Source organism: Stegodyphus dumicola, chromosome X1, assembly GCF_044657685.1.
Source record: "Stegodyphus dumicola isolate Sdum_Otavi_A_Nest chromosome X1, ASM4465768v1".
In the NCBI taxonomy this organism is placed as follows: Eukaryota; Metazoa; Arthropoda; class Arachnida; order Araneae; family Eresidae; genus Stegodyphus; species Stegodyphus dumicola.
The window spans coordinates 240,212,854-240,240,664 of record NC_140780.1 but is presented as its reverse complement, the minus strand read 5'-3'; the positions used below and the strand labels follow the sequence as shown (position 1 = coordinate 240,240,664).

The following is a 27,811-nucleotide window of genomic DNA, read 5'->3' as shown; positions in this document are numbered from 1 at the left end:
TTCGTTTGAGGCAGACAAATAAGAATTCTTGACTTACCTGGTTGATCAGTGTTGATAACAAAATCTGTGTATTTAGGAATGAGAGCTCGATTTTGGAGTCGGAACTTATCTGCCGTAGCAAGGATTTCCTCTTGTGCAACAATACCATGTCTCAGTTCAGAAATATTTTAAATCTTAGATTACATCAAATCACAGTGGACAAATTTTGAGTGAAATGGAGGCTTAGTGAGTCTCAGAGGGAGAAAAATAATGCTTAATGACAGAGAAAAAGTGAAGGAGTTGCCTTATCAAAACAATAACATTTACCTCATTTATCACTTATGCTGTCTACTCTTTTTCATACAGATGCAATAAAATTAAAGCAAGTTTTTATCTAATCTGTTTAATATGATGTTCATCTGTTTGATTTTATATTTAATGAATTTAATTGGTTTGGGGTTAAAACTTGTGCATAAAATACTGTTGTAAAGTATAAATAAACAAGCATCTGTGGTTCAGGAATGAATTAATCTTTCTTACATTAACTTCTGTGGGCAAAATTGCTTTGGTCACAAACATTTTGGCTGATGAATGACCTTTAACCTTTTGTGGCACACCTAAAAATTTCCTTCTGTACACAGAGAAAAATTGAATCAAAAATGATTTATAGGTTACTCTGAACTTTCTTTAGTTATAGTAGATGGCAGCCCAAGACAAACCAGTCCATATATTTTAGCCATGTTTAATTTTTAAAGACCATTTTTTTTCAAACGAATCTTCCAATATTTTTAGGATATGAAAGGAATTGTTTCAAAAGATATTTTTATGTTATCTTTTTGGCTGTATGCTAATCTCCTTATTCTATATTAGTTTTAAATTTTTGCTTGAAATCTTGCCTAAAATCGAACAGTGAACATCAGGTGTGCCCAGAGTGGACTCTGAGACTAGGACAAGACCAAAACCTGTATCTTTTGTTTCTCTGCAGCTCATGAGTCAGGTCTTTCAAAACAGAAAGGTGGGTCCACATGTACGTTTCATTTCCTGTTTTTCTCTTTCTTTTTTTTCTCTTTTTTGGGGGGAGGAGAAGGGGAGGTTTGGTTTTTAACTGAGAAATTGTTGGGGTGATTTTCTGAGGGTCAGGTAGTTTTGTCAGTTAGCTATTTGGTTTTTTACTAGAGCGGTTCTCTTTATCTGTTTTACTTTCATTCAAATACGTTTTGTTAGCACTACGTTTAATAATTTTGAGTTGTAGATGTTTATTTTATAGTTTATAATTTCAAATTGTAGATGTCATATTAGTAATATTCGGATTTTAAATTATTTTCCAAATGGATTGGAGAGGGCTGACCATTTCTGAAGCACTGAAAGTGGTACATGAATTGCTTTCAGATAGTGAATCTGATTTGGATCCCGGTATATGTGCGAAACATGCAATATCGGGTTGTGCTTTTTCAAAGGTGGTGTCACTTTCTTTGAAAAGTACCACCATGAACAAAATAGATGAAAAAAAAGAAAATAGATGAAGAATAGTAAATATGAAATGTAAATATCATATACCCAAGTTACATTTTCCCCCATTCACATGCATACAATCATCGTATAACCAAGAAGAGCTTTTTTAGGGGGTGTAGAGTAGCAGACCTGCCCATGGCACACCCTGATAATGCAAAATCTGCTACAATATTCAGAATTTAGTTTTTTTTACTTGTAGGAAAAATCTCTTACTCTTTTACGTGCTTCTCAGCAATGCTCATTTCAACACTCTTTTCGAAGCTTTATTCATTGAGTGTGCCAGCTTCGGGCACACCCACAAAATTAAAATGATAAGTGCTATCTATCTTCACAAAATTTTGTGAATGGAGCATCTATAGAAATACATTGATGCACGCATGGAGCATCTATTGAAATTTGGATAACTATAGTTTCACTGTAAATTTAATTTATCAGAGTAATTACAGTGTTCACAGGTATGCTTTCATTTTGTCCCATTCAGTATGAAACACCGTGTATGTTCCTTTATTCATGATAAGTGTTTCGCTGTTCTTGCAACTATAATTGCTGAGAAAGTATCGGAAGTGGGCTTCTGACTCAGTTATGGATTTATATTCAGTTTAACATCTGATTCTAAATTCATTTGTAGTTTAAGGGAGCCTGGAGCAAAACATTATGTTAGCCAGGAACTTCTCTCTGCAACAGTAGAGAATATGAGCCTTATGGCAGCTCTGATGTGATGGTATGAACACTATCTAATGATTTTTAAAGGTTTGTATGGATCAGAACTTCGGTTTTATGGATCATAATATGGACATTATGCAAACATGGTTGATGAATTTCATGAATCTAAAAAGACATAGAGCAAATAAAATAACCAGAAAAATCTCCTGTTGCTTCATATGCTGTGAAACTTCCCCACCATGATTTATCTTTAGGAACAGATTTGTTCATATACTCTTTAGTGTATCTGTTTGCTTTTTGGACTATCATTTTTAGTATTCAATTATTATAAAAAATCAAAATAATCCAAAATACTTGCAGTATTCACCATGTTCAATGTCATTTCTGGTTTGTCAGAAGAAAGAAATGAGGCAGGAGGCATCGAATATTTTCATACCTTATTTTGCACCACTGACAAGCATTTTGAATGGTTAATGAGACTTTCATATTCATTATTTCTTTCATAATAGCTGTCACTGTCTTCAAAATGGCTAAAATCACTTTCAGAATCTGATATTTCTTCAGAAACACGTAATCTGTCATTTTGCTATTTATCTGCTGAAAGCCTCGACTAACCCGTTCGTGGCGACTGTCACGTCTACGTGCCAGCAACGAACACACTCACCTACCGGCCGACACGCAGGCGTGACAGAGCATTTTCTCGTTTACTATCTACTGTCACGTATTTGTGCCAGCGTCCTGGAATGTTTTTCAAACTATAATTTCTGCCACAAGATGGCACTGTATGTCCATATGGTTTCAGATACATGTACATTAGACCTTCTACTCGAAATGAGAGAAACATGACTCACATACACGTGTTTTTGATTATATAAACAAACGGGGAACTAAATGTTTCCGAATGGCGTGATTTATGATCTCTCTTTAACTCGCATTTTATTCGCACGTGGTAGTTGTTTATTGTAAGTAGAAGTTTTATATGCGCTAAAGCATTGAGTATTTCGGTTTACAGTTCAGTTTTTAGAAAATAATTATATCTTGTTAGACGTGAATTATTTCTGTTTTTACCGTTGCAATGTCGAAGCGTCGAAAATGTTTAACAGAGCATGAAATAGCAGAAATGATGCAAAATATTTCAGATATTGATTCTGAAATTCTGATATTCTGATATTGATTCTGAAAGATTAACTGAAAGACATTTTCCAAAACTTTGTTCAGAAGAGACTGATAAGAAAATGAGACGACGATGCTTTGTTTGTTCACATTCCCGGAAAAATCCTCCAAAACAGCAAATGAGTTATTACGAGTTCAAGGAATCTAACGTAGGACTGTGTGTAGATCCCTGTTTTCAAATTTTTCATATGAAAAGAGAATTTTAAGTAATATATTTAGTTTTCAGATGTATAATGTTAAAAGTCATAAAATGGTGAGTAATTAAAATAAAATGTGTAAAATATGCATTTAAACAAGAAATAAGGTAATTAAAGTATATATATATAAAAATATTGATAAAGCATAAGCCGTTTAAATACTCTATAGAGCATTATTAAACAATGCGTTGATACTTCGGAAATTTCATGGATTTAGGCTTAGTAGCAAAAAAGCCCCCGGCCCTGGAGAGACGCTCGTGGAAGACACTGCCGGCCTCCGCGATAAGCGCGCGTTTTCGCTACCCGGCTCGAAGGGGCTAAAATTCGATATGTATGAAATAAATGAGGGGGCCGTCGTAAGATGGCTGCTCCCTGCTCAGTTCCAATGTGTATACTGTTCCTGGCAGATTCAAGTGGCATGTAGCTGGAATATTCTATGAATGTAAAAAAGCTACCTGCTTGGTCCTGCCAGTAACCATAAGCTTGTCTTAAAGATTAAACCATGCATATCCTAAATACATGCTGTATTAAGGCAAAACCATAAATGACTCACTAAATCAGTGATGGCTGTTTGGATCATGCCTGGACAACTGGGGCAATTCTATGGCTAATAATACATGCAGCAGAACTCCGACCCTGTAGGGACAAGTGTCAAACCAATGAAACTTCATGTCTGTATTATGTGGTGATTGTATGTCTTTGGGCTGATCACATGGACTTGTTGTTTCAAAAAGTCCATTATTTTTGGTGAAATGTTATTCATAATATCTATTACATAGCCCTCAAGAACTTCAGTTTTACGGGGAGGTTGTACGGAGCTAATTGACAGAATGGGTTTTTCATCTTCAGATGGTGGATTCTTCATTATATCTCCCAAACCACATATAAATCACTGGATCATCTAGTATTTAAATTTTAGCCTCAAATTTCACTGCTACTGATGCAGATCACTGAATCTCCCAATTTAAATTTTTAGCCTTTTACATGCCATTACTGATGCGGCCTTGTCTTTTCACCCATCAAACTACAGAATGAGCACAGAAACAGGTTGTTGAATCCGCATACATGCTCAAGTCAAAGTGAGTTGAAAGGATTGTAACTTAATATGCAGTGAAGAGATTGTTAGTCCAAAGGGACAATTTGCCCTGAAGGACTATTAATTTCATTTTCGCATTTTGCATTGTAAACTTTAAAAAACTGTATCATTTTTCAAATCATTGCCACCATATACTATTGGCCTATCTTATATTTTAAGAAATTAAATAATGAAGAATTTGCATAAATGTATGTATGTTTCTCGCATTGTGTTAAAACAACGTTACCTAGAGACATCAAAATTTAAATAACACAATTTTCCAGAGTATGGGCATGTGGAAGCTCTAATTTGAATTTGTTTTATTATAGATTTCAGATTTTATAACACTTCAACGAATTTTTGATTAAAAACTAAACAATTTCAAAACGAGCAATGGCAATACTGTATGGAAAAAAAAAAAATAATCTCCTGCGCGCAAGACTATCGGAAATTCTAAAGATATGCTTGTTTTAAAATTAATTTGTGATATTGCTGTTGAACTGAATTTTATAGTTTGAGTACGTAGAACATGATGTTTAATAAATAAAGGTAACTCATAAAACGTTAAAAAAAGCCCCTATAGACATAATTTAAAATTTGAAAACTTTCAGATTTTTTGACTTTTTAACGTTTTTTTAATATTTTTATCCTGCATTCATCCACATGTTCCAGAATGCTTAAAATTTACATTTGTCAACTAATTTTATTATTTGGCATTCATTATTTATTTTATTAAATTTAAAGTTATTTTGATCAGAGCTGAGCAAAATGTTGCGTACAGTTACACATTGTAATTGTAGTTTCAGCATGTAATTGCACTATTGTAATTGGATTATGCAATTACTTTATACTTGCTTTTCAATTACAATGTAATTATGAAATCTTAATTATAATTACATTATGGTTATAATTATAAAATAACTGTATAATCTAATTACAATTGCATAGTGATATGTGAAATCTAATTAGAATAACAATGTAATTGAAATAACTCTGTATTTGTGTTACAGTGTAACTAGGTAATTACAATTTTTTAAGTAGGGACATAATTGCTCCTGATAGTTTCTGTTACATAGCCTACTGGAATCATGTTCGTAATTGAAAATTGCTGTAAATGGCAATACATCCGAAATGGCGCACCAGATTCTAATAGGAAACTTACTAAATAATACAAAGCCATAATTGCATATAAGAAAATTATTACTATTCCATCTGGAATCATCCTGCTTAATTTCTGCATGTACTGCATTTTGTAATAGAAACATAAATTATTAATTAATACTTTTTAAGTACTATACATATTTTCAGAGAGTTTGTAAGAAAAATAAAGCAGGATATATTTACAGGAACTAATTTTTGATGTTTTGTGTAGAGCTAAATATGCATAACTTTGTTAAACAAATATATATATTAATGATGATCACAAACAGATATGTCAATTTTATTAAGGAAATGTAAACAAAGACTGCATGCATATGGAATGAAATAGCTTTGTTGAGGATTTGTTAAGTGAACTCGTCTTTTTTCATATTACACAGGGAATAAATCACGTAAACTTCATTTAGTCTTCTCGTTTGAATTCCGGTTTTCTACCTTAGCTTGTAGGAACATGACTCTTATGCATTAAGATCCTCTTTAATTGCTATGTGTACTATAAGTATACATAGTTAAAACTATTTTTGTGCATAATTAGTATGAATTAGTTTATTATTAAATACACATTGTTTCAATAAATTAATATTAAAACATTATTTACTTGCAAGGGATTACATCTGTACGATGGTTCTCCAGAGTAAATTTAAGCAAATATAATTTTTAAGTCTGTATAGATGACTATTCCGGCAGAAGGTTAGGTTATACAGATTATGGCAAAGCACACAAAGGCTATTTCCTTAAGGTGAGAGATACTTTTGACGAGGACTTTCTCAGGAAAATTGTAGGATTTTTCACATTATAGGGGAGAAAACCATGAAGAGGCCTATCCATCTAGTCTGTTTGGTAAGATTTAAACCAGGTTCTTCAAAATAATTATGTTAGCGTTCCTACTGCTCAGCTGCTGGTGGACACTGAATGCAGCAAAATTACAGTATATTCCATCTGAAACCATCATGTATAACTATTGAGTAATTCCAACTTACAGTTATGATATTAACTATGAAATAAACTTTTATTACGTATAACCAATATCTTCATTAATTAATTAAAAAATTTTTTATTACATATAACCAATATCTTCATTAATTAATTAAAATATATTATTTTTTATTGGCGGATGCATTTGCTTAAATTAGTTCTCATAGCTTCAGGTAGAAATAAACAAGCATAATAGGTTTTCATTTGATATAGCCAGTGTTTTGGGCTAATAGTTAAAACATATTTTTTACTAATGGATGCGTCTGCCCAAATTATTTTGCATAGATATTGTTAAAAAGAAGTGTCTGAAGAATACAGTTGCAGGCATAAAAATGGAATTATTTTCTGAGACCATCCTGCATAATTATTGAATATGTTCAACTTAACAGTACTGATATTAACTATAAAATAGACCTTTATTAAATATGACCTACATTTTCAATAAATACCGAAAACCTATTACTTTTTTACACTGGCCCGAACTATTTTCCATAGCTTGAGGAAACAATCAGTTCAATTAGCAAGCATTGTTAAGAAGTCGGTGAAGATGACAGCTGCTGGCAAAAAAATCTCATTTTTCTATCCAAGACCATAAGTAATATGTGATCTTCAACTTCAAGTAGTGGTATTAAGTATGAATTGGGCGTTTAATAAATACAAAGCATAATTGCAATAAATAGTTGAAGTAAGTTTTGCTGCAAGTGAATTGCTTATACAGGAAACATTTTGGATAAAAATAAATTATGTATATATTTGTTAAGCAAAAGTACATGTTGATTGTTTATTTAATTTCAACACAACCAAGCATATAAGGGTAAGGATATCTACATGGAGAACTTTTTCAGGGAAATTGATTTATATTCATGGAAGGAAAACCATGAAAATACCCAAACATCTTGATTGTTCACCACAATTAAAAAACGAATTGATCTATCACTATTAAAAAAACTTAACTACCCTGTGAAAATATAAGACCTTGCTGTGAAATAGCAAGAGTGTTCAGTACCTGTCAGAACTGTTCTGTTTTCTTGTTAAAAACTTACCCTTAGAAACAATAGTAAGTGTGTGAGATGAGAAGATCATAACTGAAGTTTCAATAGTAGATTGATTGATTGATTAATTTTTCGTGTTATTCTTTACTGACGTAGTCTTTTTGATTGATTGATTAATTTTTCGTGTTATTCTTTACTGACATAGTCTTTATTAAAAATTAGTACAAGCTTATGTTGCTGCTTATTTAGTCTGAACTGTAAAATGGAGAAGGATGTGTTGTCATGTCATGGTAACTGTAAAATGGAGAAGGATGTGTTGTCATGTCATGATGTTTTTTATGGCTATTATTCTGATGGGTAGTGATACATTTATTATGTAGCATATTACTCTATTTGGAGAGAAGCAATGTTCCCCTATTTTTCCTGCTGCAATAGGTAAAGTTCTTTTGCCGACTGTATCCAAATATGATTTATAAAGTAGTTTTAAATCAGTTAACCTTTTTTTTAGTCTCCATGCTGTCAATTTGACAACCTTTTTTCAGAATAGCTTTAGAAGTAGGTCAATGTAGGATTCATCACCATGTATCTCTGAATTTTCATGTAATCTGCTAGATGTATGCCAATAAAATTCCATTAATTTGCATTAATGTCAGGCCAGTAAAGTGATAATAATGTAATTAGTACCTATTATTTCCTCCATTAAAGAAAAATACCACAGAAAGCAGAAAAAATGTTTCTAACATTTTTTCTGCTGGAGTCGTGTGTACTTTAATTCTTAAATAGTTGTTCATTTAACCCATTTTTTTATTATTATATTTTTGAATTATATTCTTGAATGTACAATGTGTGGTTATTAGTGTGTGTGCAGAAAAATTTTCTCATTAATGTATCAGCTTACTTAACATATTCTTGTGTGAAATTCTGACTATTAGACAATGTAGTAATTAATATTTATGTTTACAGAAACATGATTTAAGACTGTGTGATTCTTAGATTTGTATTTAAATGTGCGTATTTAACAGGTTCCTGGGGTGCCTCTAGTTGGTAACATATTATGGTTTTCTGATATATTTTTGTTAACACGTTTACCTGTAATGGCTCGAACTGTAGAGAGAAAATCCCAAGATGCTGTGAAGCAGTCACGCCAGTCCTATTTATTACAGAAAAATCACAGCTTAATAAAGTAAGTGGAAATTTTAAAGACCTTCAAAAATTTAATAATTTTTTTATTAAATTTATTGAAAATAAATGTAAAATTTGAAGGCCTTTCATAGTTTAAAGAAGCTCCAGAAAGTTTTGAGAGTGCTAGAAAAGATGTGAAAACTAACATGCTTAGAATTGTTGCTTATTTCCTGCAGAATAATTGCCATAAGAATAAACAAACATATTGTATTTCTGAAGATCCCCGGGAAAGTATTTGTATTTTAAATCCATTTCTTTTGTTGCAGTTGCTTTGTCTCATCTTTTTTGATAATTTAGGTATTTAGGTCTTTTAATGCCCATTTTATTGTGGTGAAATGGGAACTCATCATTGTGTTGTAGATTCAGGGAATAAGGGGCATGTGGCAAAACAGTTATTCAATGCTATACCGGACACTGTATAGGGTTCAAACTATGTAAAACCCCTTCTTGGTCGGATTCTTTTTTTGAATCCTCCCCCAAAAAGCATTTTTTTAATTGCAGAGTATATGATCTATCCTGAATTTGAAAATTTAAAATATTTTCAGCAGTAAACAGTTTTTGCTTAATCTACTGTGGTCATACATGTGATATCCTTGTCACTGATCTCCAGTTTTCCCTGCAATACGCCCAAATTTTAAACTAAAAACATACTCTCCAATACTATATATATATCAGATTTATTCCTCTGAGGTATTTAAGATGTATAGCTGTATAAAAGGAATTACTAAAAGTATGTAAAATGTGTTTTAGAAATAGTTTTACAATATTACTATGAAAACAGCTTTATAAGCTTTCTTGACTTCAAAACATAAAAAACATGTTGAAATCTTTTATTGCAGAATATTTTATTTCTTACTTCATCAAAAAAAAAAAAAAAAAAAAAAAAAAAAAAAAAAAAAAAAAAAAAATTCTTGGTAATGTTATTCAATACCCTTGGACTTACACTCAGAATCCATCATAAAAGCTATTTTGATATGCAGTAATAATTGAAGAAAGTAAAGTTACAGAAAATATAAAATGTTCCCTCACTCATGGCATGAAATCTCACTGTAAAAAATATGAAGAAAGTATGAATAGTAGTAGCAACTCTTAGCAATATTTAGAGATACAAAAAATAATCATGGGATATAAAGAAATATGTAAGTGATGATGAATTCCCTTTCAACAATGCAGTTTTCTTATGTGACCTGAGGGCATGAAAAAAACCAGTGCTGCTTGACACCCGTCAAGAAGGGGTAACCCAAAGTCTTTCAGACCCTATCAGACTGCCAGGCTAGTTATTGCTCTCTTTGAAAAGATATGACAGTCTTATAAAGATTTTTAAATAAACCTTTTTATTTAAGCTGAAATTGAACAGAACGCACAGTTTGTACATTCAACTCCACCACTTATGGATATTAAAATAAAATGTTGAACTTTAATGATGGGAATTAACTTTGACTAGTAAATACTAACTGGGAAAGCTGGGCGATAAGAGTAAAGTTGCAAGCATTGTTGCCAATTGCATCATGGTCTGCATCATGGTGAAGACTAATGAAATGGAAATGTACATCTCTAAATCGTAAAAATTTGTTAATTAACATAAAATGCCTTTTAGTTACTCCCACCAAAATTTGAAGTAGTCAAAAAACAATGTACTTAACCTTGATTGTAGAAAATTTAATTACAGTCAAAAGTCGTTAATTCGGACACCCATAATCCGGACTTCAAAGCTAAAATCTTTCTGCGCATGGGCCGCGTTGAAGCATGCGCATAGGCGTTTTACGCGTGCGCGCAAGACATTTACGACTGCGCATATGCATCTGCGCAAGCGTAGAATACGTTTTCACGTGCGCGTTTAATGTATAACGGACGGTATAAGCTAAACTTATCTAATTATCTATTTCAGTTAATGTTGATGATTGCGTTGTACCTTAATCTTCGAATTGGATCCGGCTTATTATTTTTTGCAGACTGTAAGAGCAATTTTATAAAAGTAAGCTTGAACTTTCGATTATGTCAAATAGAATTTCCGATGCTGGAGCTCCCAAAGGATCTAGAAAATGAAAGTATGTTTCGATGCCCATCAAACAAAAAACGAATTGCTACAAAAAATGGATAAAGGCATATCCTTTGTTTATCTAACTGTTCCGAAATCTGTTTATCAATTTCATGCTGCTCTGCGCGCAGTGAACTGGAAGTTGATCTGTCAGCACTATCGTTATCTTCAGAGCAGATGTTTTCATTTTATTCGGCTTATAATTCCTTACTAAATGTAGTATTTAATCTCGATGTACTCCGTCTTTGATATGATTTAAATCAAATTCCTCGTCATTATAAATATCACGAATACAAATCAAATAGTTTTTTGGTTGCAATTTTCTAATTTCGGCTATGCGTAAGGTATGCTTTACACGTGCGCATGTTCAAAGAAATGTTTAATAAAGTAAACAAATAAATATTAAGCTTCTTTTTTTTTTAAATTTTGATACCCTTTAGATCATAATTGCTCATTATTTTATAAATTACGGTTTCATATTTTTAATTTTATAATTTCTGCATGCCATCTTACTAGATTTAAATTGATGATCTATAATCCGGAAAAATCGATAATCTGGAATCGCCGAAGTCGCGACGAGTCCAGATTAAAGACTTTTGACTGTATAAACCAACTTGAGCCAAACGTTTACACGCTCAAAGTTAACTTTATGTTATTTTAAAGTCAAATTTGCATTTATCATCTTTCATTCTAGATTTTTCTTTGGCTTACACATTGTTTATGAATCCTGGAAGGGAAAATATTTTAGCAGAAAATACTTTGAATTGCGTAGTTTTTAAAGTTTTAAATCACCTGTTAGAATTTACTTTTTATCCCCTTAACATACTTTTTCACCCTGCTCTCCAGCTTTGTGTTGGTTGAGTAATTGCATAACATTTGTAGTATTACAGTATCTTCTCCTAACTGAATTCCTACATGGTTAAAATTTTTTGAGCACAGGACATCAGCGATACCCCATTTCAAAATCTTTACCTCATACTTTACAATTAAATCTCATTTAAACTTTAAAAGTGTTGATCGGAGAACCTAACTTCTAAATTTTTGAGTATGAAACTGCTTTTAAATTTTCATTTACAGCACAAAATAGCCATAATACATTTTTTATTTCACAATTCATTAAATCTTAACATTATTATTCATGTACAGTACTTTCGAGATATTTAATTTCAAAGCATTGCATTTACTTAAAATTAACTTTAACATAGAACATGTATCAAATCAACTTAAATATCCTGTTTGATGTAAAATGTAGGTATACAGGCAACTTTATACACATAACATAAAACTTATACTTGCACAAATAAATTAAATTTTACTTATCTTGTGTTGAGATAATCAGCCATCCTCTTTGCCACAAATTCACTCCATGGAGGGTAGTTAATTCTCTGTAACTGAACCCTTCTTTGGGTTTGGTGGTCATTCTTATCCTCAGTGGATCTCTACTGCTTTTCTGTTAGATCCTTGATTAAGGTTGATTTCTTTTGTCATTCAGCAGACAAAGGAAACTGGATATCTTTAGTAAGCATAAAGTATATCTGTATGTTAGATTGTTATCTATATAGTAAAAGCTTGACTATTCAGAAAGTTCTGGAAATGCTGAAATCCGGATAGATAGATAGAAAATTCCGGATAGTTGTGAGTGTATAAAACATGGAATTCATGTTAGAAAATCCAGATCAATGAGAAAAATGTCCACTCTAAAAAATAATCATCTTATTTGTTACCAACTTGAATATCGAAAGCTAAAGTTTAAAATTACATCTTGTATTCGATTTCAGAAATGTTATATATATATATATATATATATATATGAAAGGAACTTTTCTGATTTTGACAATAATTCTGCAAAAATTCAACTGAGGTATATTAAATTCATACTACAGAGGCACAATGTAAGTACTTAAAGAAGGAGGAAAGCATAGTAGGAAAAAATGACTAGGATGCATACAGTATGGAACAAAGGCTTTATTGGCAGTAGGGCATTGGTGCAAAAACTGTCTGACCAAGAGGAAGAACAAGAAACCAAAAGTCATTTTTAAGTTATATGACCTCCCCTAATTGCAAAGGTTGCATTGCACCATCTATCAGTACTTAACACCAGATTATCTATTAGTTCTTGAGTTAAAAGTTCCCATTCTTCAAGGAGCATCTGTCTATTCTGTAGATATCTTCATTTTCTAGGAGTTCCTCAACAACATGAGTCTTGTGTGGCCGTGCATTCTCTTCCATGAACACAAAGCTGGGACCAATGGACATAAGTTACATATGGGGGAGGATAACTTCATCACAGTAACATCCCAGTAAGTGAACGTCTATCAAATTGTGGAGTTTCTTATGTCCTTTCATCATAATGCCTTCGCATACAAACATACCAGAACCACTCCAGCAGTCTCTTCCCTGATGTTACTGTGATGAAAATGTTCTCCTACCTCTCTCTCCATACCAACGAGTGCCGAGAATTATTTGTCGGACTGAAACGACTCACATCAGTAAACAGGATGTGACTCCACTAATGAAGTTTTCAGTCTTTGTGTTCTTTACAGTCTTTGTGTTTGGGTGAAGAGGCCATCTTTATGAAATCAGTAAAGAGTAAGCAGGGCACATGTTGTCCATTTTCTGTTTGGAGGGGCTGAGCAGTGTTGCCTGCTATCTAGTTTTGATCTGTTTGTGTCTGCAAGGCGATATAATGGTTATCAGCCACCGTTTTTTTTTCTTGGCTGACCACCACCATCTTTCTTACAGCTATACATGCCATATGGAAGGCATTCTAAGCCTGTGAAACAAGTTTTGTCATTTCTGAAGTCTTGGGCAATAGACATCAAATTACATTCCTCCTCAAGTTTGCCAGTCATTCTACCATGTATAAAGGCATCCTAATGTTTTCTTATATCCATACTGCACCTACAGTCCCACCTTCACTTGCAGGAGAATGCCTGGAAATTCCGCTTTTTTTCTTCTTTTTAAATTGCCTTTTACTGCCCTTGCAGATTACTCATGTTCTGCGTGCCCCGACATTTTCATTGTACTAATTGCAAAAAACCCTTTTCGAAACAGTTCCATGTTGTATGTTAACAATGGATTAATTACTTAAGTTTTTCACACCAATGTGTAATATTTATATGTATGCACGAATACATAAATGTTTGTTCATGACATATGTAGCCAGTTTTTCTAAACATGTTTTCCACAGATTTCTCTATTGAGAAAGCAAATTGAGTATCAGTTTTCAATTCATAGGACATTTTTGTTACATGATTTAAAATGAAGGAAATTTTGTTTAAATTTCTTTATTTATAATGAAATTTTATATAAAAAAAAAAGAACTGGTTTATTTCCTCAAATATTAACAGTATTAATTATTAAGATGTGATATTGCTTCCAACTTAAAAATTTCTAAAAAAAAAGGCTTAATTTTAAGAAAATCGATTTTGGGTAGTGAATGAGATAAGCTTAGTAATTATAAAATGTAAATTTTCATACAATTTTTCATCGAACCAAATTTCCAATTAATGTATTATTCATTATACTTTTATTAATTAAATAAAGAGTTTCTTTGTTTAAGTGCAAAATTCGTAAAGTTATGATTTGTTCAGTTAATTCTACATATTACTTAGAACATAGAATTCCTTGGTTTGGAAGAGATTTCACCAATTTTTTAACATCTTGTGTCAAAATAAAACACAAGTTTCAAATCAGTTCTATCCCAAAACTGGAACACCAATCTGTTCAACAGCCAGATGTTTCTCAGAATAGCAAAAACGTGTCTTCTTTTTCATAATGGTTTCTTCATCGGGAATGAGTTATTACACTGAAAGGCCCCCTAAGACTTTCCGTTTCCATGCATCAGCATACTTTTCATACCCCTATTTATTCTACTGTCTGTAAACCCAAACCTTCTCCTACTGTAAGTATCAACATATTTCAGACCAGCAGAAAGGCCTTGGTAACTACCAATTTAAGGTTGAGAAATTACATATATTTTTATTTTTTTAATCATGTTATATCACATTCCTAGTCCATTGTCATTTACCTTTCATTTCATCCACAGAATTGAAATGCAATTTATGATAGGCATTGTGTGGATTTGGTATAGTGCAAAAAATTGCTTAATGTGGAAATATCTTGCAAAGCCTCTCTCAAGTATTGGAGCTCATACAGCTGCAGGTGTTGTGGGCCCCTAAACCAATGCAGGGAGCAAGTAGTAATTTCAGGAGGAGAGAAAGTCCATCCATCTTGGATCACAATTTGATGTTTCTTAGTATTTGCACTTTAAAGCAGAACTTGCAAAATACTTCATCAAAGCCACGATTCATGATAGTATAGCATTTCTTTATGTTGGAGATAATCTTTTACATTTTACTTCTGAGTCTACATATTTAAAGCTTTTCTAGCCTGTACCCTTCAGTGATGTGTTATGTGGTACCAAACTATCAGGCTTGCAGCAGATAATTTTCTTGCAAATGGTGTAGCCGAGAATTTTAAAAAGTCTAAAAAATATGCAATTATGCTGTAAAAAGAAGCAAAAAATATAACGTCATTAAAAGTGAGTTTTCTGCATTCACTTTTTCCTCCTTTACATCTGTAAAATCTATGAATAATAATTATGGCAAGACCAAGCCATCTTTTGTTTAGAAAGAAGCTGGCATAAGAGATTAATCTTATAAATGTTAGCAGATTACTCTTCTAACCTCTTACATGAGAGCATCTGTGGGTTTTAACTAGAGGACAGTAAAGAAGCATCATACTTGTAAAAAGTGTTGAGATTATTTTGTACTCTTATTTTAACAGCCACTCTGCATACTTTTAATGAGTAAAACCCCTTGAAAGATCCTTTGTTGCAAATAAAAATAAATAATCATGTATGTTTTACTAAAAGTAAAATTGTCTTTTATTATAATTTAATATTTAGCTAGCTATCTTATAACTGTTAAAATAAAATGTACAGTATAATATGGTAAACCTAAGCTAATGTAAGTAAAATGAGTTTAAGGGATGTTTTTACCGTAGTGATTTTCCATAGTCATAAAAGAAGTTAATTAAATGGCAAAGTATAATTCCTCTCAAAAACAGTAAAAGTAAATGAATCAAGTGGAATAGTATGAATTGATCAGAAAGCTCAATAAAATCTAGAAAACAAGAATATACATCCATAGAAATGAATCAAATCACAGATTTAGTAAGTAATTGAACTTTTATGCGTATGGGAGCAACTACAGATTTACATTGGCTTCCATCTGTGAATTATTAAGAATCTTGTTTGCTCGAAATAGTTTCTTGTTTAAAATACTGCTAAAGATGAGGACTTTCCTTTAATAGATTGGTTTCTGAAAAGTCTTACATAAACTTTCCAGTTTCATTGATTACCTATATCTTAAAATTCAAATTCAGAACAAAATAAGCATATTTCTTTTAATACTTCATTTGCTTAAATTATTTTGCTTATGATGTGCTATTTGATTGTTTCTGCTTAGTTTTATTGTAATTTTTGCTATTTGAGCAGTCATATTTTGCTGATACACCATTTTCATTTTTACTGATTATGAAAGTGGGGATTTTAAAGTTATGTCTGCTAATTTATATTTTGCCTCTTCTCAAAAGTATGTCAGATTACTTGGTATACTTTGCCTAACTTTAAGAAGTGTGAGTGACTTGCCAAATTTCATTGACTTCTCTCTTTTTTTTTTTTTATTTCACTCTGAAATTCAGTGAGTATGTTTCGTGTTTTAATAATGAAACTTTCATTTAGAGATGCGCAAAATTTTTATGTACAAGTCATGGCCTGGATGATAGAAATGGATTCTTGTTTAACAGATACTGGACAACTTCTTGAAGATCTTAATAGAAAATGTGCACTTCTGTTGCAGGTACATTTTAATGCCTCTGATAATAATTTTTTTTAACATCTTAAAAAGTGTAATCTTTATTTTGCTAGATTGTCCATGCAAAATAGGTAGCTGTCACTAATTCACAATACAATTTATCTTCCAGTTTTAACAGTGTGTTGTGTATTAATGAAGTAAAGATCAGTATTATGTAGTGTAATAAAGCTTTTAAATGCAGTTATATTTAACAATATTTTGGTATATTTCTGGGACAACAAGTTTTACATTATTCATTTCCTTAATAAAGAGATTATATTTATTATTATTAATGAAGTAAACTGCAGTATTGCGTAGTGTAATAAAGCTTTTAAATGCAGCTGTATTTAATAATATTTTGGTATATTTCTGGGACAACAAGTTTTACATTATTTATTTCCATAATAAAGAGATGCTTTTAATACCTATATTACTCATTTTCCTTTTAATTCTTCTATTATTATTTGAGAAAAGATAGGTTCCCCCTTCCTTAGATATTGTTGGACAGAATTCTTCAAAATGAGATAATTTTATGTAGGTGGTCTCAACACTGTGGAATGGAAAGATTCCGTAAATATAAAACCTAAATCATATGTGACCCTCACGGAGGGGGAAAAATTCCCATTAATAAAGCATAATGTTTTAGTTAATGAAATGTTAAAAGGTTCTGTAGTTTCATATGTAAGTTCACATAATTGGTAGTTAAATGGGGCCAACTATTAATTTGGTAATGCATGCTGATTTATGTAGCTATTTTTTAATAATTATTCACTGGTGCTTAATCTAATGAAAATGCATTTTGAATTTTCTGTTTAATATTTTTTAAAATGTAACATGGATAAAGTTAGATAGCAAGTTTGAACTTCATAATCATTTTAAATTTCATTAATGCTAAGCCAGTTGTTTTAATCAAAAAGCTGACATAAGGAGTGCATGAACTTGTTAATTTTTAACAAATTTTGCTTACTTATAGATGATTTTAAAGTGAATACATGAAGACAGAACTAATATCTATTATAAATAGGGAGGAAATTTGAGGCTAAAGTTTGGAATAACATGTACCATGGAATTCCATGGCATATTAGAAGCTCTGATTGTGTGATGGTTAACATTTTATTGTAAATGAAGCCTTCAGTTGGAATTCCATCTTGGCAGCATTTTTTATCATTATTATTAATTCTTCATACGCAATTTCTATTTTGAGAGCAAATTTATTCCTGAAAAATATTCTTAATAGCAAAAATGAAATATAAAAATTTTAAGAGATAAAGTAACTTTTAATAAATATTCAGTTGCATCATTGTAATTTTCAACTCAGAATCATAGTATCTCTTTGTAAGAAGGTGGAAAAATTTATTCTTTGTACATCATCAACTGAATTCATTGCTTTTGAACCATGTTAAAATCTGTGCAGCATCAGAATTACATATGTATAAAGAAAACTTGATTGTTAGTAAACTTTACTTTTTTGTTAAAACATTAAAAAAAATTTTTGAAAAAATATCTTAAATTGTTAGAAGCATCATTTGTTCATTGTATCTGATGCTGAAATATTTTTATGACAAATATCCCACCAACTATCAGGTTGTTTTAATGAGTATTCCATGTAACATAAATGCAAACCAGTTTACTTTAGAAAATCATGAATTAGGGCGTCTCATTCCTTATGCTGATAACCCTCATATGCTTTACCTTATGCAATAAAACAAGCCTACATACCAAGTGTATATGAATTTAGGGAAAAACGTCATAAACTAGAGAAAAATAAGTGAAAAATTCTTTTTTCACAATGTTTTCATTTTCTATTATTTTGCAATGTTCCTTTAAAAATAGTTTTCACCAATAAATTGTTTTTCAAATAGAATAAAATAATAATCATGATTTAAAAAGTAATTACGCTGGAACAGAATGATTTGAACTGCAAATGCGCTAGTCACTGTGCCATTGAGGCTTCTAAAATGCAGTGGAATCTGAACAAGTAGATTAGCTGCTTGTGGTTTTTCATAAGTTTTCTTCCTGTATAACATGGATAAAAGCAGTATATATTGCAGTCTAGTTAGGATAAATAAAATTGAGAGCACAGTAGTGTCAGTAATTGATACTGTAATTCAGTTTTGAACAAATCTCTTAAATGATGCTTAGTAGTAATAATGATACTTAGTAGTAATAGATGGAGCATAATTTTTCCTTAAAATAAACATTTATAGCTCAAGCAGCCTGTCTTCATTAAAAGATGCAAAGAATTTAAAGCATTTGGTTTCTATTACAATGTCAGAGAGGGGTATTGCACGTAGTTAAAGACATTGCCTGACTGCGCTGACAAGGTCTTTAAAAATAGAAGCAAATGGTTTCAGTTCTACTTCTAAGCCCAAAATGTTTTTATTTATATGTATAAATATGTTTTGGATTTGTGATAGCGTCTTATATAATAGTTTAATTTTTGTAAGATGATCAATATTACTAAGCATTAAGAAGGAATGGAGTTTTTTGCAGTGAAGACAAATTGCAAATTTTATAGAATGGCCTTGGCTAACTTTTTGGGAGATTAATTTGAATTTAAAAAGAAATGCCATGTACTAAATATTTTTATTTATGTAATTTCCAAAAAAAGTTTTATGTTTAACCAAATTCAATGAGTGAGATAAATTTTTCTTCTTTTTCTTCATCAGAAACAGAACCTTGAAATGAGACTGGCTTTCATAGTTTGATTCAATTCAATTCAATTCAACAAGCGAAAATACCATATGATTTGCATACATATAAAGAAATCATAATTATTTAAAAAAGAGTAATTAATGTGTTTTCATCTTCTGGATAATAAGAATGTTCATTTAAAGGTCATAGAAATCAGTAAACTCCACAAAGTAACACACATAGACGAGTTTGATTTTGCGGTACTTATGATCTAGGTTTAATTTTTGAGGCAGGTTGATAAGTGATGCAAAAAATGCTATCTATTCAGTACTTTATTGGTAAAAATTTAGATAATTAAGTTGCTTTTTGTTACAATCTTGCTAGATAAAATTATGGCAAATAAAATCAAATTTCCTATAATAGAGTACATTAATTTTGAAAGGAGTTCCAATTTTCTTTTATAATGAAGTACATCAGTTTGGAAAGGAGCTGCCAAGAAAGGTATTTGTATTTTTTGTGGGTGTGTGTCATTGCAGATGAAAATGCAGAATCATTTATGTTGTAGAAAGTTAGTTGTCTGCTTGGATTTATGCTGTAGAAATTGCTAAAGCATGACTGTTCTTAGACAATTTTACTGATAAAATTTGGAGAGAGGATTATTGAATTAACTGAAGAACTCCACTCATATTATGCTCCACCTGAACAAGTTGTATCTTGAAAATCCTCTTGCAGGAAATACTGTTTGCGTCTTTTACTGCGATTAGTTGACTAACCAATCAACCTGATGCATTGTGAAGTTTAAATAATATATAAATTATGTAGAACATTGGCTTTGATTATTCCTGACTGGAGCAACTTTTCTTCATATTCAGTTCAGAACACTTTGAATTATGTGAAATTTGAGCAGAACAGGTGGGTTCCAAGTTATCCATTCTTCTTGTGAGCTAAATGTAGAAATGTTTTTTTTTTTTTTTTCCATCTAATCTTCATACCTAGTATATAGCTACTGTTTACCACTTCAACATAAATACTATTGATATTTTCCCTGCATGGTTATACAGAATAAATTGCATGCTGTTTACATAAACAGAAGAAATAAAAAATGATATTCAAGCATCTAACTACCCCGAGATTGCTTTTATGAGTTTTATTTGAAATTATTATCATATTCTGCTTATATTTTAACCACAAATGAAATACAGATTATATTCCAGAGATGCTGAACATTGTATAGGGGTTGTTAAAATGAATAAAATTGAAATTTTACAGTTGCAAGCTTTATGCATAGTATGCTTGGAATTTAAAAGTTGCAGTGACCCCCCCCATCTTTTTCCTCATGTCTCAGTATGCTTTTAATTAAAAAGTTGGAAAATAATATTGTATTCTTATTTCTATTATATCTCAAGAATGGGATTCAGTGTTTTTAAATTTCTACTAAAATGTTGAATATGTTTAATTCTGAAGACATCATTATTTATATTTATCTTTAATTAAAATTTTCAGACGAAAATGATTTACCCAATTCTTTTATTTAAAAAAAAAATTATAATAAGAACTTCATGATAAGATTGAATTCTTGATGAGGGGAGCTTCACAGTAAGATTGAAATAGGAATAAAATGAAGCTCAAAATACCTTCTTTCTTTCAAAACAAATGATATATCTATATATAGATATGTAGCTGATAGCAAAAATGCTGCTGATTTAGTAAGCCATTGTAGATAAAAAATTCTATATAAATAATTTTTATAGGGTTTGAAACTAGCATGGAATATTAGTCATCAAGTAAAGACAGTCATGAATCTTCATATTTCATTATCAAAACCAATGACGAAGACTTCAGTACTGGCACTTTGTAAAATGATTGAGATGCTGAAGGTGAGCAGGTTTTACTTGTGGAATTCTCTCTCTCTCTCTTTTTTTTTTTTTTTTTTTTTTTTAAGAAACACCTGTATAATAGTGCATGAAGGCAGGTGCTTCAGTATAAAATTTTTAATTAGGCAGAAATCAGTCTAAGATAAATGTTAGCTTTATGGGAAAATTTTATATTTTAGTTCATCCTCCTTTGATCTCCTGCCATCTTTCAAATTTGACGCTTTCTGCCTAGTTTAAAAGGACATATCCAGAATGTTATGCTAATGTTCAAAGATTTTTCTTTCCTCCCCTCCTGAATTTATTAGTTATTATTTGTAAAAATTCTCTTTGAAAATTTAATTATATAGCCTTTGGAATTGATAAAATTTTCTATCCTTAAATTTTGTTCCTGGTAGGGAATTGAAGGATGTTATCATCGACATGCTGTTGTAATCAGTGAATCAATAACTCATATTGTCCAGCATTTGGGCTATCTTGCCTTGACTATCATAAATATTGGCAAGGTATGTATCTATATTATTACATACTTGTATAATGCATGAATGTATTTCTGAATTGAATGATTGTGATTTGGTGTCAGCTTCAGTATTTGTTCATTCAATCTGTCATGTGACTGTGATTAATTGTTTTTAATATGATATCTCAACTGTGTTAATTTAATTATGGCAGATTATGTGAGGCTTTACATGCCTGGAAAAGTTGTTGCCTTTGTAGAGGACTTAACTGGCATATATTTAATTACTCTTGAACTGCAAGACACAATGTAGCCAGCCCACTATTATGGACGTCTTTTTTAAGGAAACTGCCTTCTTTTTACAAAGCACTTGGGAAAAACTATGAAAGCCTCTTGTAGTTTACTCATTCTTTCACAGAGTCTGGAACTTGTGAAGAGCTTCTCTATTTTGGGTCTCCATAAGTCCCTTAATGGGCAAAACTTGGAAAAAGAATTAATTTTGTTCAATTTTGAATTTGGGCTAAATAAACTTGAGTGGTCCAGCTTTTGGGATCTGTTTATGAAGATTTGTATTTAACCCTTTGAAGTTTGGTGCACAAAAAAATTTTTTTTTCACAAAAATAACTTTACACATAGATAATTAGACGATGTTACTTCATGGGAAAAAAAAACAAAAAAACTGATAAACCTTTAAGGGAATTCATGATGCAGTAGGATACCACTTGTCCAACTGCGCATCTAGAATGATGAAATGGCATCCTTCTCTGAGTGTAAATTCTCTTAACATGCTTATATGAAGTGCTACTTTTAGCAACCAAATGAAACTTCAAAGCATATATAAAAACGTTTTTGAATAATTATCTAGAAAATATTGATAATATTCGCTAAATTATAAATTTCTCTTACTAAAAAATCACATAATTTAAAAAAATTGCTCCTTGTACGACTTTTGAGATATTTTTTAATGATTTTATAATAGGTTTAAAATAGAGAAAATTTTCGCTTCAGTACTTGCTACAGATTTGAAAAGGAGAATGTTTGAAGGCCATCATGTCTCTTTACATTTCACCTCTCTTTCCTCTGCTCAGGATATTTTTTCTATGGTGACTCGTAGCTAAATTTATATCCATTCAGTATTCAATGATATTTCATGTTAAATTTTTATTATTAATTTATATTTTCATTTCTTGAACACGGCACTATAAGATATTTCTCCCACTTCTCAAATTTCTTTTACCCCTTTTAGGCTGCACATTATTATCATTTAGATGCAAATTCGACAGCAGCCAACTAAATCTTTTTGATGACATATGTTTTGTTATATTTATCATGTAGTGCTGGTGAAGAAGTGCCAATAATCTCTATAACTAGGAAGTATTTTTAATCCCATATATAGATTGATGCCAAAAAAGCAAAACATTTCTTCTAGTGTTGTTGGAGTTTGGCCTTTTTGAGTTGTCTAAAGGTTTGTTTAAAAACCCAGTCTCCATAAAATTACAGGTCAATGTAGTCAGAAATATATTTATGGATGAAAATTCCTTCAAAGACAGTAGTTCTTCTGATGAGCCTGTTCTTTCACTAAAGATTTGTGAACTTGAGCTCATATCTCTCTTATTCCATGTAGGAATTATTGGTTTCGAAGGTTCTGGAGCTGTAAAATCTGAGTTTTCAGAATCTGAATCGTCAGGAAAATTCTCAGGATCACTCACAGTTTCTCCGCACTGATCAATTTTCTGTACACCAGGAACATATTCTTCTTCACTATCATGCGAATCGGAAACTCTACATTCTGCGTCGAAAGGAAGGGTTTCAAAAAGTTCAAAAGTTTTTGAAATGCTAAGCTTCTTTCTAGCCATAATGTTACAAAACTAAAGAATGGTGTACTTAGAACTAACCATAAAGTAAATCTAAGAAGAAATCTCAGAAAATTAAACCGAAAGTATCAAAATCACACTGGAACAAATTCTGGGAAAAACATTTCAATGGTGTTGCCATCTAGTAGCAGAATTTCCTACATGCGCTGTGGGACAAATACATCCCACCTTTTTTAATTTTAAATATTTTTAATATACATGAATTCAAATAATAATTTTAATCTGAAAAGAAATATTAAGATTAAAATATTCATTCCCATACCACCAGTTGTTGTCAGATGATTTATATTGCATAAAAAATTAAAAAAAAAAATAACTGCTTCAAAATTAGAGCTGCAAAGAATTTTTTCTACATTATTTACATGAATGAATACTAGTGTTGCCATCTGTTATAGATTTAGAAAACTAAAATGTATAATTGTATGTATTTTAAATGCAATTTTGCAGCTTTCATCTTGGAGATAAAAAATGATAAAAAAAAGGTGAGGCGTCCCATTGCCCATGAAAGGGTTAACTAGCTTGTATTAGCTTAACTTTTACAATTGTTTATTTTATTCTTTGTTTTCATAAACATCCATTCATTAACATGATATTTACATTATTAAAGAAAAAAATATGTTATATTCAAATTTAATGTATACCAAGTGACCAAAAAATGTCATGATTAGATAAATGCAGTTGTGCAACTCGGTTTACACTTAAGTTATGTTTTTGGTTTGATTTAAGAATATTCGTGTGAACATATGCTTAGTTTATAATAATAAAACTTTATCTGAGTTGTAACTAAGTTCACCATTAGGGAAAATTTAGTGAAAGAAGTTGGATAATTCGTGATTATTGAATGCATTTTTGAGTAAGGAATCTTTGGAAAGAATTGTATTTGAAGAATTGCTGCATGTTTTAATTTGATGTTAGAAAACAGGAAAATTCCTTTGTTAAAATCGTAGTCAAGGTAAGTGACTTAAGTGATCCAACTACCAGCCTACCTAATACTGCTCACTGAGAGTTGTATTTTTGATTGCTCATCTCAATGATTAGTATTAGATAGGCTATTAGTTGTTGGATAAAACTACTGAACAGTGATAGTTTAAGCCATTTTATGTGTGAGTCTTAGCAGTGTGAACCATCTTGTTTTGTGTTTTTGTAATTTTAACCTATATAACATAAAGGTTCAGTTTCCTTTAGAAAGGTCCTTATGAAAAAATTCCTAAGATAAAGTAACTCGCATCTATTGCTTACCTTCTTTGTTGGTGAGTTTTCTGGGTGAAAGGAAGTTGTGTGTGTGTAAGAAAGATAATAAATATAAATTAACAAAAGCCCCCTAATGCTTAATTTTTCTTTTGCTTAATTTTCCCCCCGCTCTATTCTAATAGTAATCGTTTTCTGCACTACATCATTTCAAGACTGATCCATGTGTGGTATGCTGGGGGTATAAATCAAACTGAAACTCAAACAGTCAATAATAATTTTAGAGCAGCATTAATTATATAATGAAATGCATTGAAAAGTGAAACTAACTCATTCTAATTTAAGATTTCATCCTGAACACAACTTATTTGCTTTCTGTACCTTGGTCTAGCGGGACTGGTGCTTGCTGCTTCTCTTCTTGCTGCAAAGCTATCAAAAATGTAAATGTTTCAAAATTAGCCTGAATCAGAGTGTCAAGTTGTTTGTGGCTGCAACATGTTTACTGAAATAAAGATGAATATTTAATCTGCCGCAACTTCCAAGTTACTCTTCATTATGGATCAACATTATATGCAATCAGTGTATCTACAACATCATTACTCCTAAATCTGCTTTCGTTATATATATGTGTGTGTGTGTGTGTGAAGTAACTAATACTGGTGTGTTTAATTTTTATGTATAGTGGTGGAAAATATGCTTAAATTATTAGAAAACATGATTTGAAAATTTATAGTGTATGTTTAAAATGAAGGCTTGTAATTTTTATGTGATATGAGACTCTATACTTTAAAAGAGTGTTTTTGCCAAAGCTTCTTTCAGAAAGGCCTTTTGAAAACATAACAAACTGACACTGCTACTAAATATTCAAAATTTATTTTAATAGTTATTTTTGTTTAAGTTTTATTTGTGTACTATGTGTTATAATGGAATATTGCTTTTTAAATTGCAGTTTGTTAATTTTGTAGATTTTTGTTCATTCTATTTCATGTCATTTATTTCCCCAGTAGGTTAATATTCAATCCCAGTTCATTATTGTAAATAAGTTTGTTCACTCCTGTTCCTGTAATTTTGTAATTATTTGATATTTTTATTGTACGTTGTATCCCCTTTTCAGCTATATTCAAAAATTTTATTTTTAATTGCACCAATTTAACATATGGGAGCATAATTTTTCTTAATGGCATTAGCTTTATAAATCAGTATGTTATTCTATTTCAATACGTATGTTGATTAATCTATGCTTTATCTGTGTATTTGATCATAGGTAAAAGAGTAAAATACCAAATTAATTAATGAATAAGAGGTGTATAGATTTTGTTTGGTTTATTGAGATTACAGCAAAGCACACTACGGCTATTTGCCTAAGAGAAGGAATGATTCCTTTGTGGAGGACTTTCTAAGGGACTACAAAGTTAACTAAGAGGATAATTTTAGCAACTGCTCATAAAGTATTTAATTATCTAGGAACATTATCTCTAATTACTTTGCTTCCTAAGCCTATGCTTCAGAGTCAGTGGAAATCTACATTCTCTTGGAATCAATAAGTTGATTCTGTAACTAAGTCAGAATTTTATAAGTGGATGAAGCAAGGTAATAGGAGATAATGTTCCTAGAGAATTAAATACTTTATGAGCAGTTGCTAAAATCATCCTCTTAGTTACCTTTTCGGGCAATTCATTAATAACAATAATAATATTCAAGCTTAGTGTATCGCTACTACATTCCCATGGCATTCCTAACATATTAGTAGTATTTAAGGAATTCTGTGATGTATCAGTGTGTTCACATCCACAAAATTCAAATTTCCTTTCAGCTGAAATGTCTGTAGTCATCTGTATGAAGTAATGTAATTCTTGAACATCTTTCACGCTACGTAAACAGTTATTGACATAAAAAGTGTTTTTCAGTTTTTCAGCCATTTTTGCTGAATATTTTAATTTTCCTTCAAGAGCATCTTCCAAAATGGAATCCAAATAATATTGAATAACAGAACTGAGTAAAAACACCAAACGTAACTCTACTGTATCTGTAATATTTAAGTTGGCCATTGGTTTGATACAATAAAAATCTCAAATAATCCTTGTCTTTATAATTAAGGCTGATTTGCAAAAAAAAAAAAAAAAAAAAAGCTTTTCGTATGTTGTATGTAACTCCTATTTTGTTCATCTGAAATTCATGAAGAACTGAAGGAATGAGTTCAATAAGATTCAACCTCTTTTCAAGGCACTCATTTAGACTGAAAGTTCCTTTTTTTGCTGAAGCATCAAATACTAGTCTAATCTTTGTTCTACTGTTTTCTTTGACTATGTGATGATGAGGTAAGTAATGATAAGGTAACTCAATTTCATTTTTCGGTACAAATTCTATTATTCCTTTTTGTTCCCACACACAGAAAACTTCCTCATATTCCTTATAAAAATTTTCCGCTTTCACTTGTTTAACAGTCGAATCTAATCTTTTAATAGCCAAATTGAAATTTTCTGGCAAGTGCGGATGATAACTAAGCCACTGCTAGCATATTTGAAAACGATCTTCGTCATTTATTTTAACTGTAGATACGAAATGTTTTGCTTGTTCTAGAATTTCTAATTTATTTTTCTTTTCTAAAGGGTCTAAAATTCCCAGAACGTCAAGAGCCCACAAATCGGATACTAATGGCTCTTTATTGTGCATTGAAGTGACAAGAAAAGTTGACTTATTTCGAATTTCAGACATTGAGTTTTTGCTCATAACTGTCCATCCTAATTTGGTCTCAATAGCAGCAAGACCTGAGGCAAGTAGTCTAAAGCTTCCAGTCATCAATTTTTCCACATACAGTGGTGGCCAAAATTATGGACACTTTTGGAAATTTTTATGTTTTTGAACTTCGTATGCTTATAGAAAACATTACGTTTCACACAATGCAAACTTGTATATATCATTTTAAATAGAATTTATTACTGAATTCAATACAAAATACAAACTTCAATTATTTGCAATACAAAA

The 27,811-nt window shown here is 31.1% G+C and overlaps 1 protein-coding gene across 4 annotated transcripts in view; it reads left to right on the top strand.

Moving 5' to 3' along the window:
* Nucleotides 1-27,811, top strand: part of SWIP (strumpellin and WASH-interacting protein) — a 228,808-nt gene that overhangs the window by 64,674 nt on the left and 136,323 nt on the right. For 3 of the 4 annotated variants that reach the window (XM_085807263.1, XM_085807261.1, XM_085807264.1), the window contains 4 exons: nt 8,747-8,907; nt 16,691-16,808; nt 21,188-21,313; nt 21,706-21,813. In XM_085807263.1, the coding sequence (XP_085663389.1) occupies nt 8,747-8,907; nt 16,691-16,808; nt 21,188-21,313; nt 21,706-21,813 (513 nt within the window). The remainder of the gene's footprint in view (nt 1-8,746; nt 8,908-16,690; nt 16,809-21,187; nt 21,314-21,705; nt 21,814-27,811) is intronic. The other variant, XM_085807262.1, reaches the window with a different exon arrangement.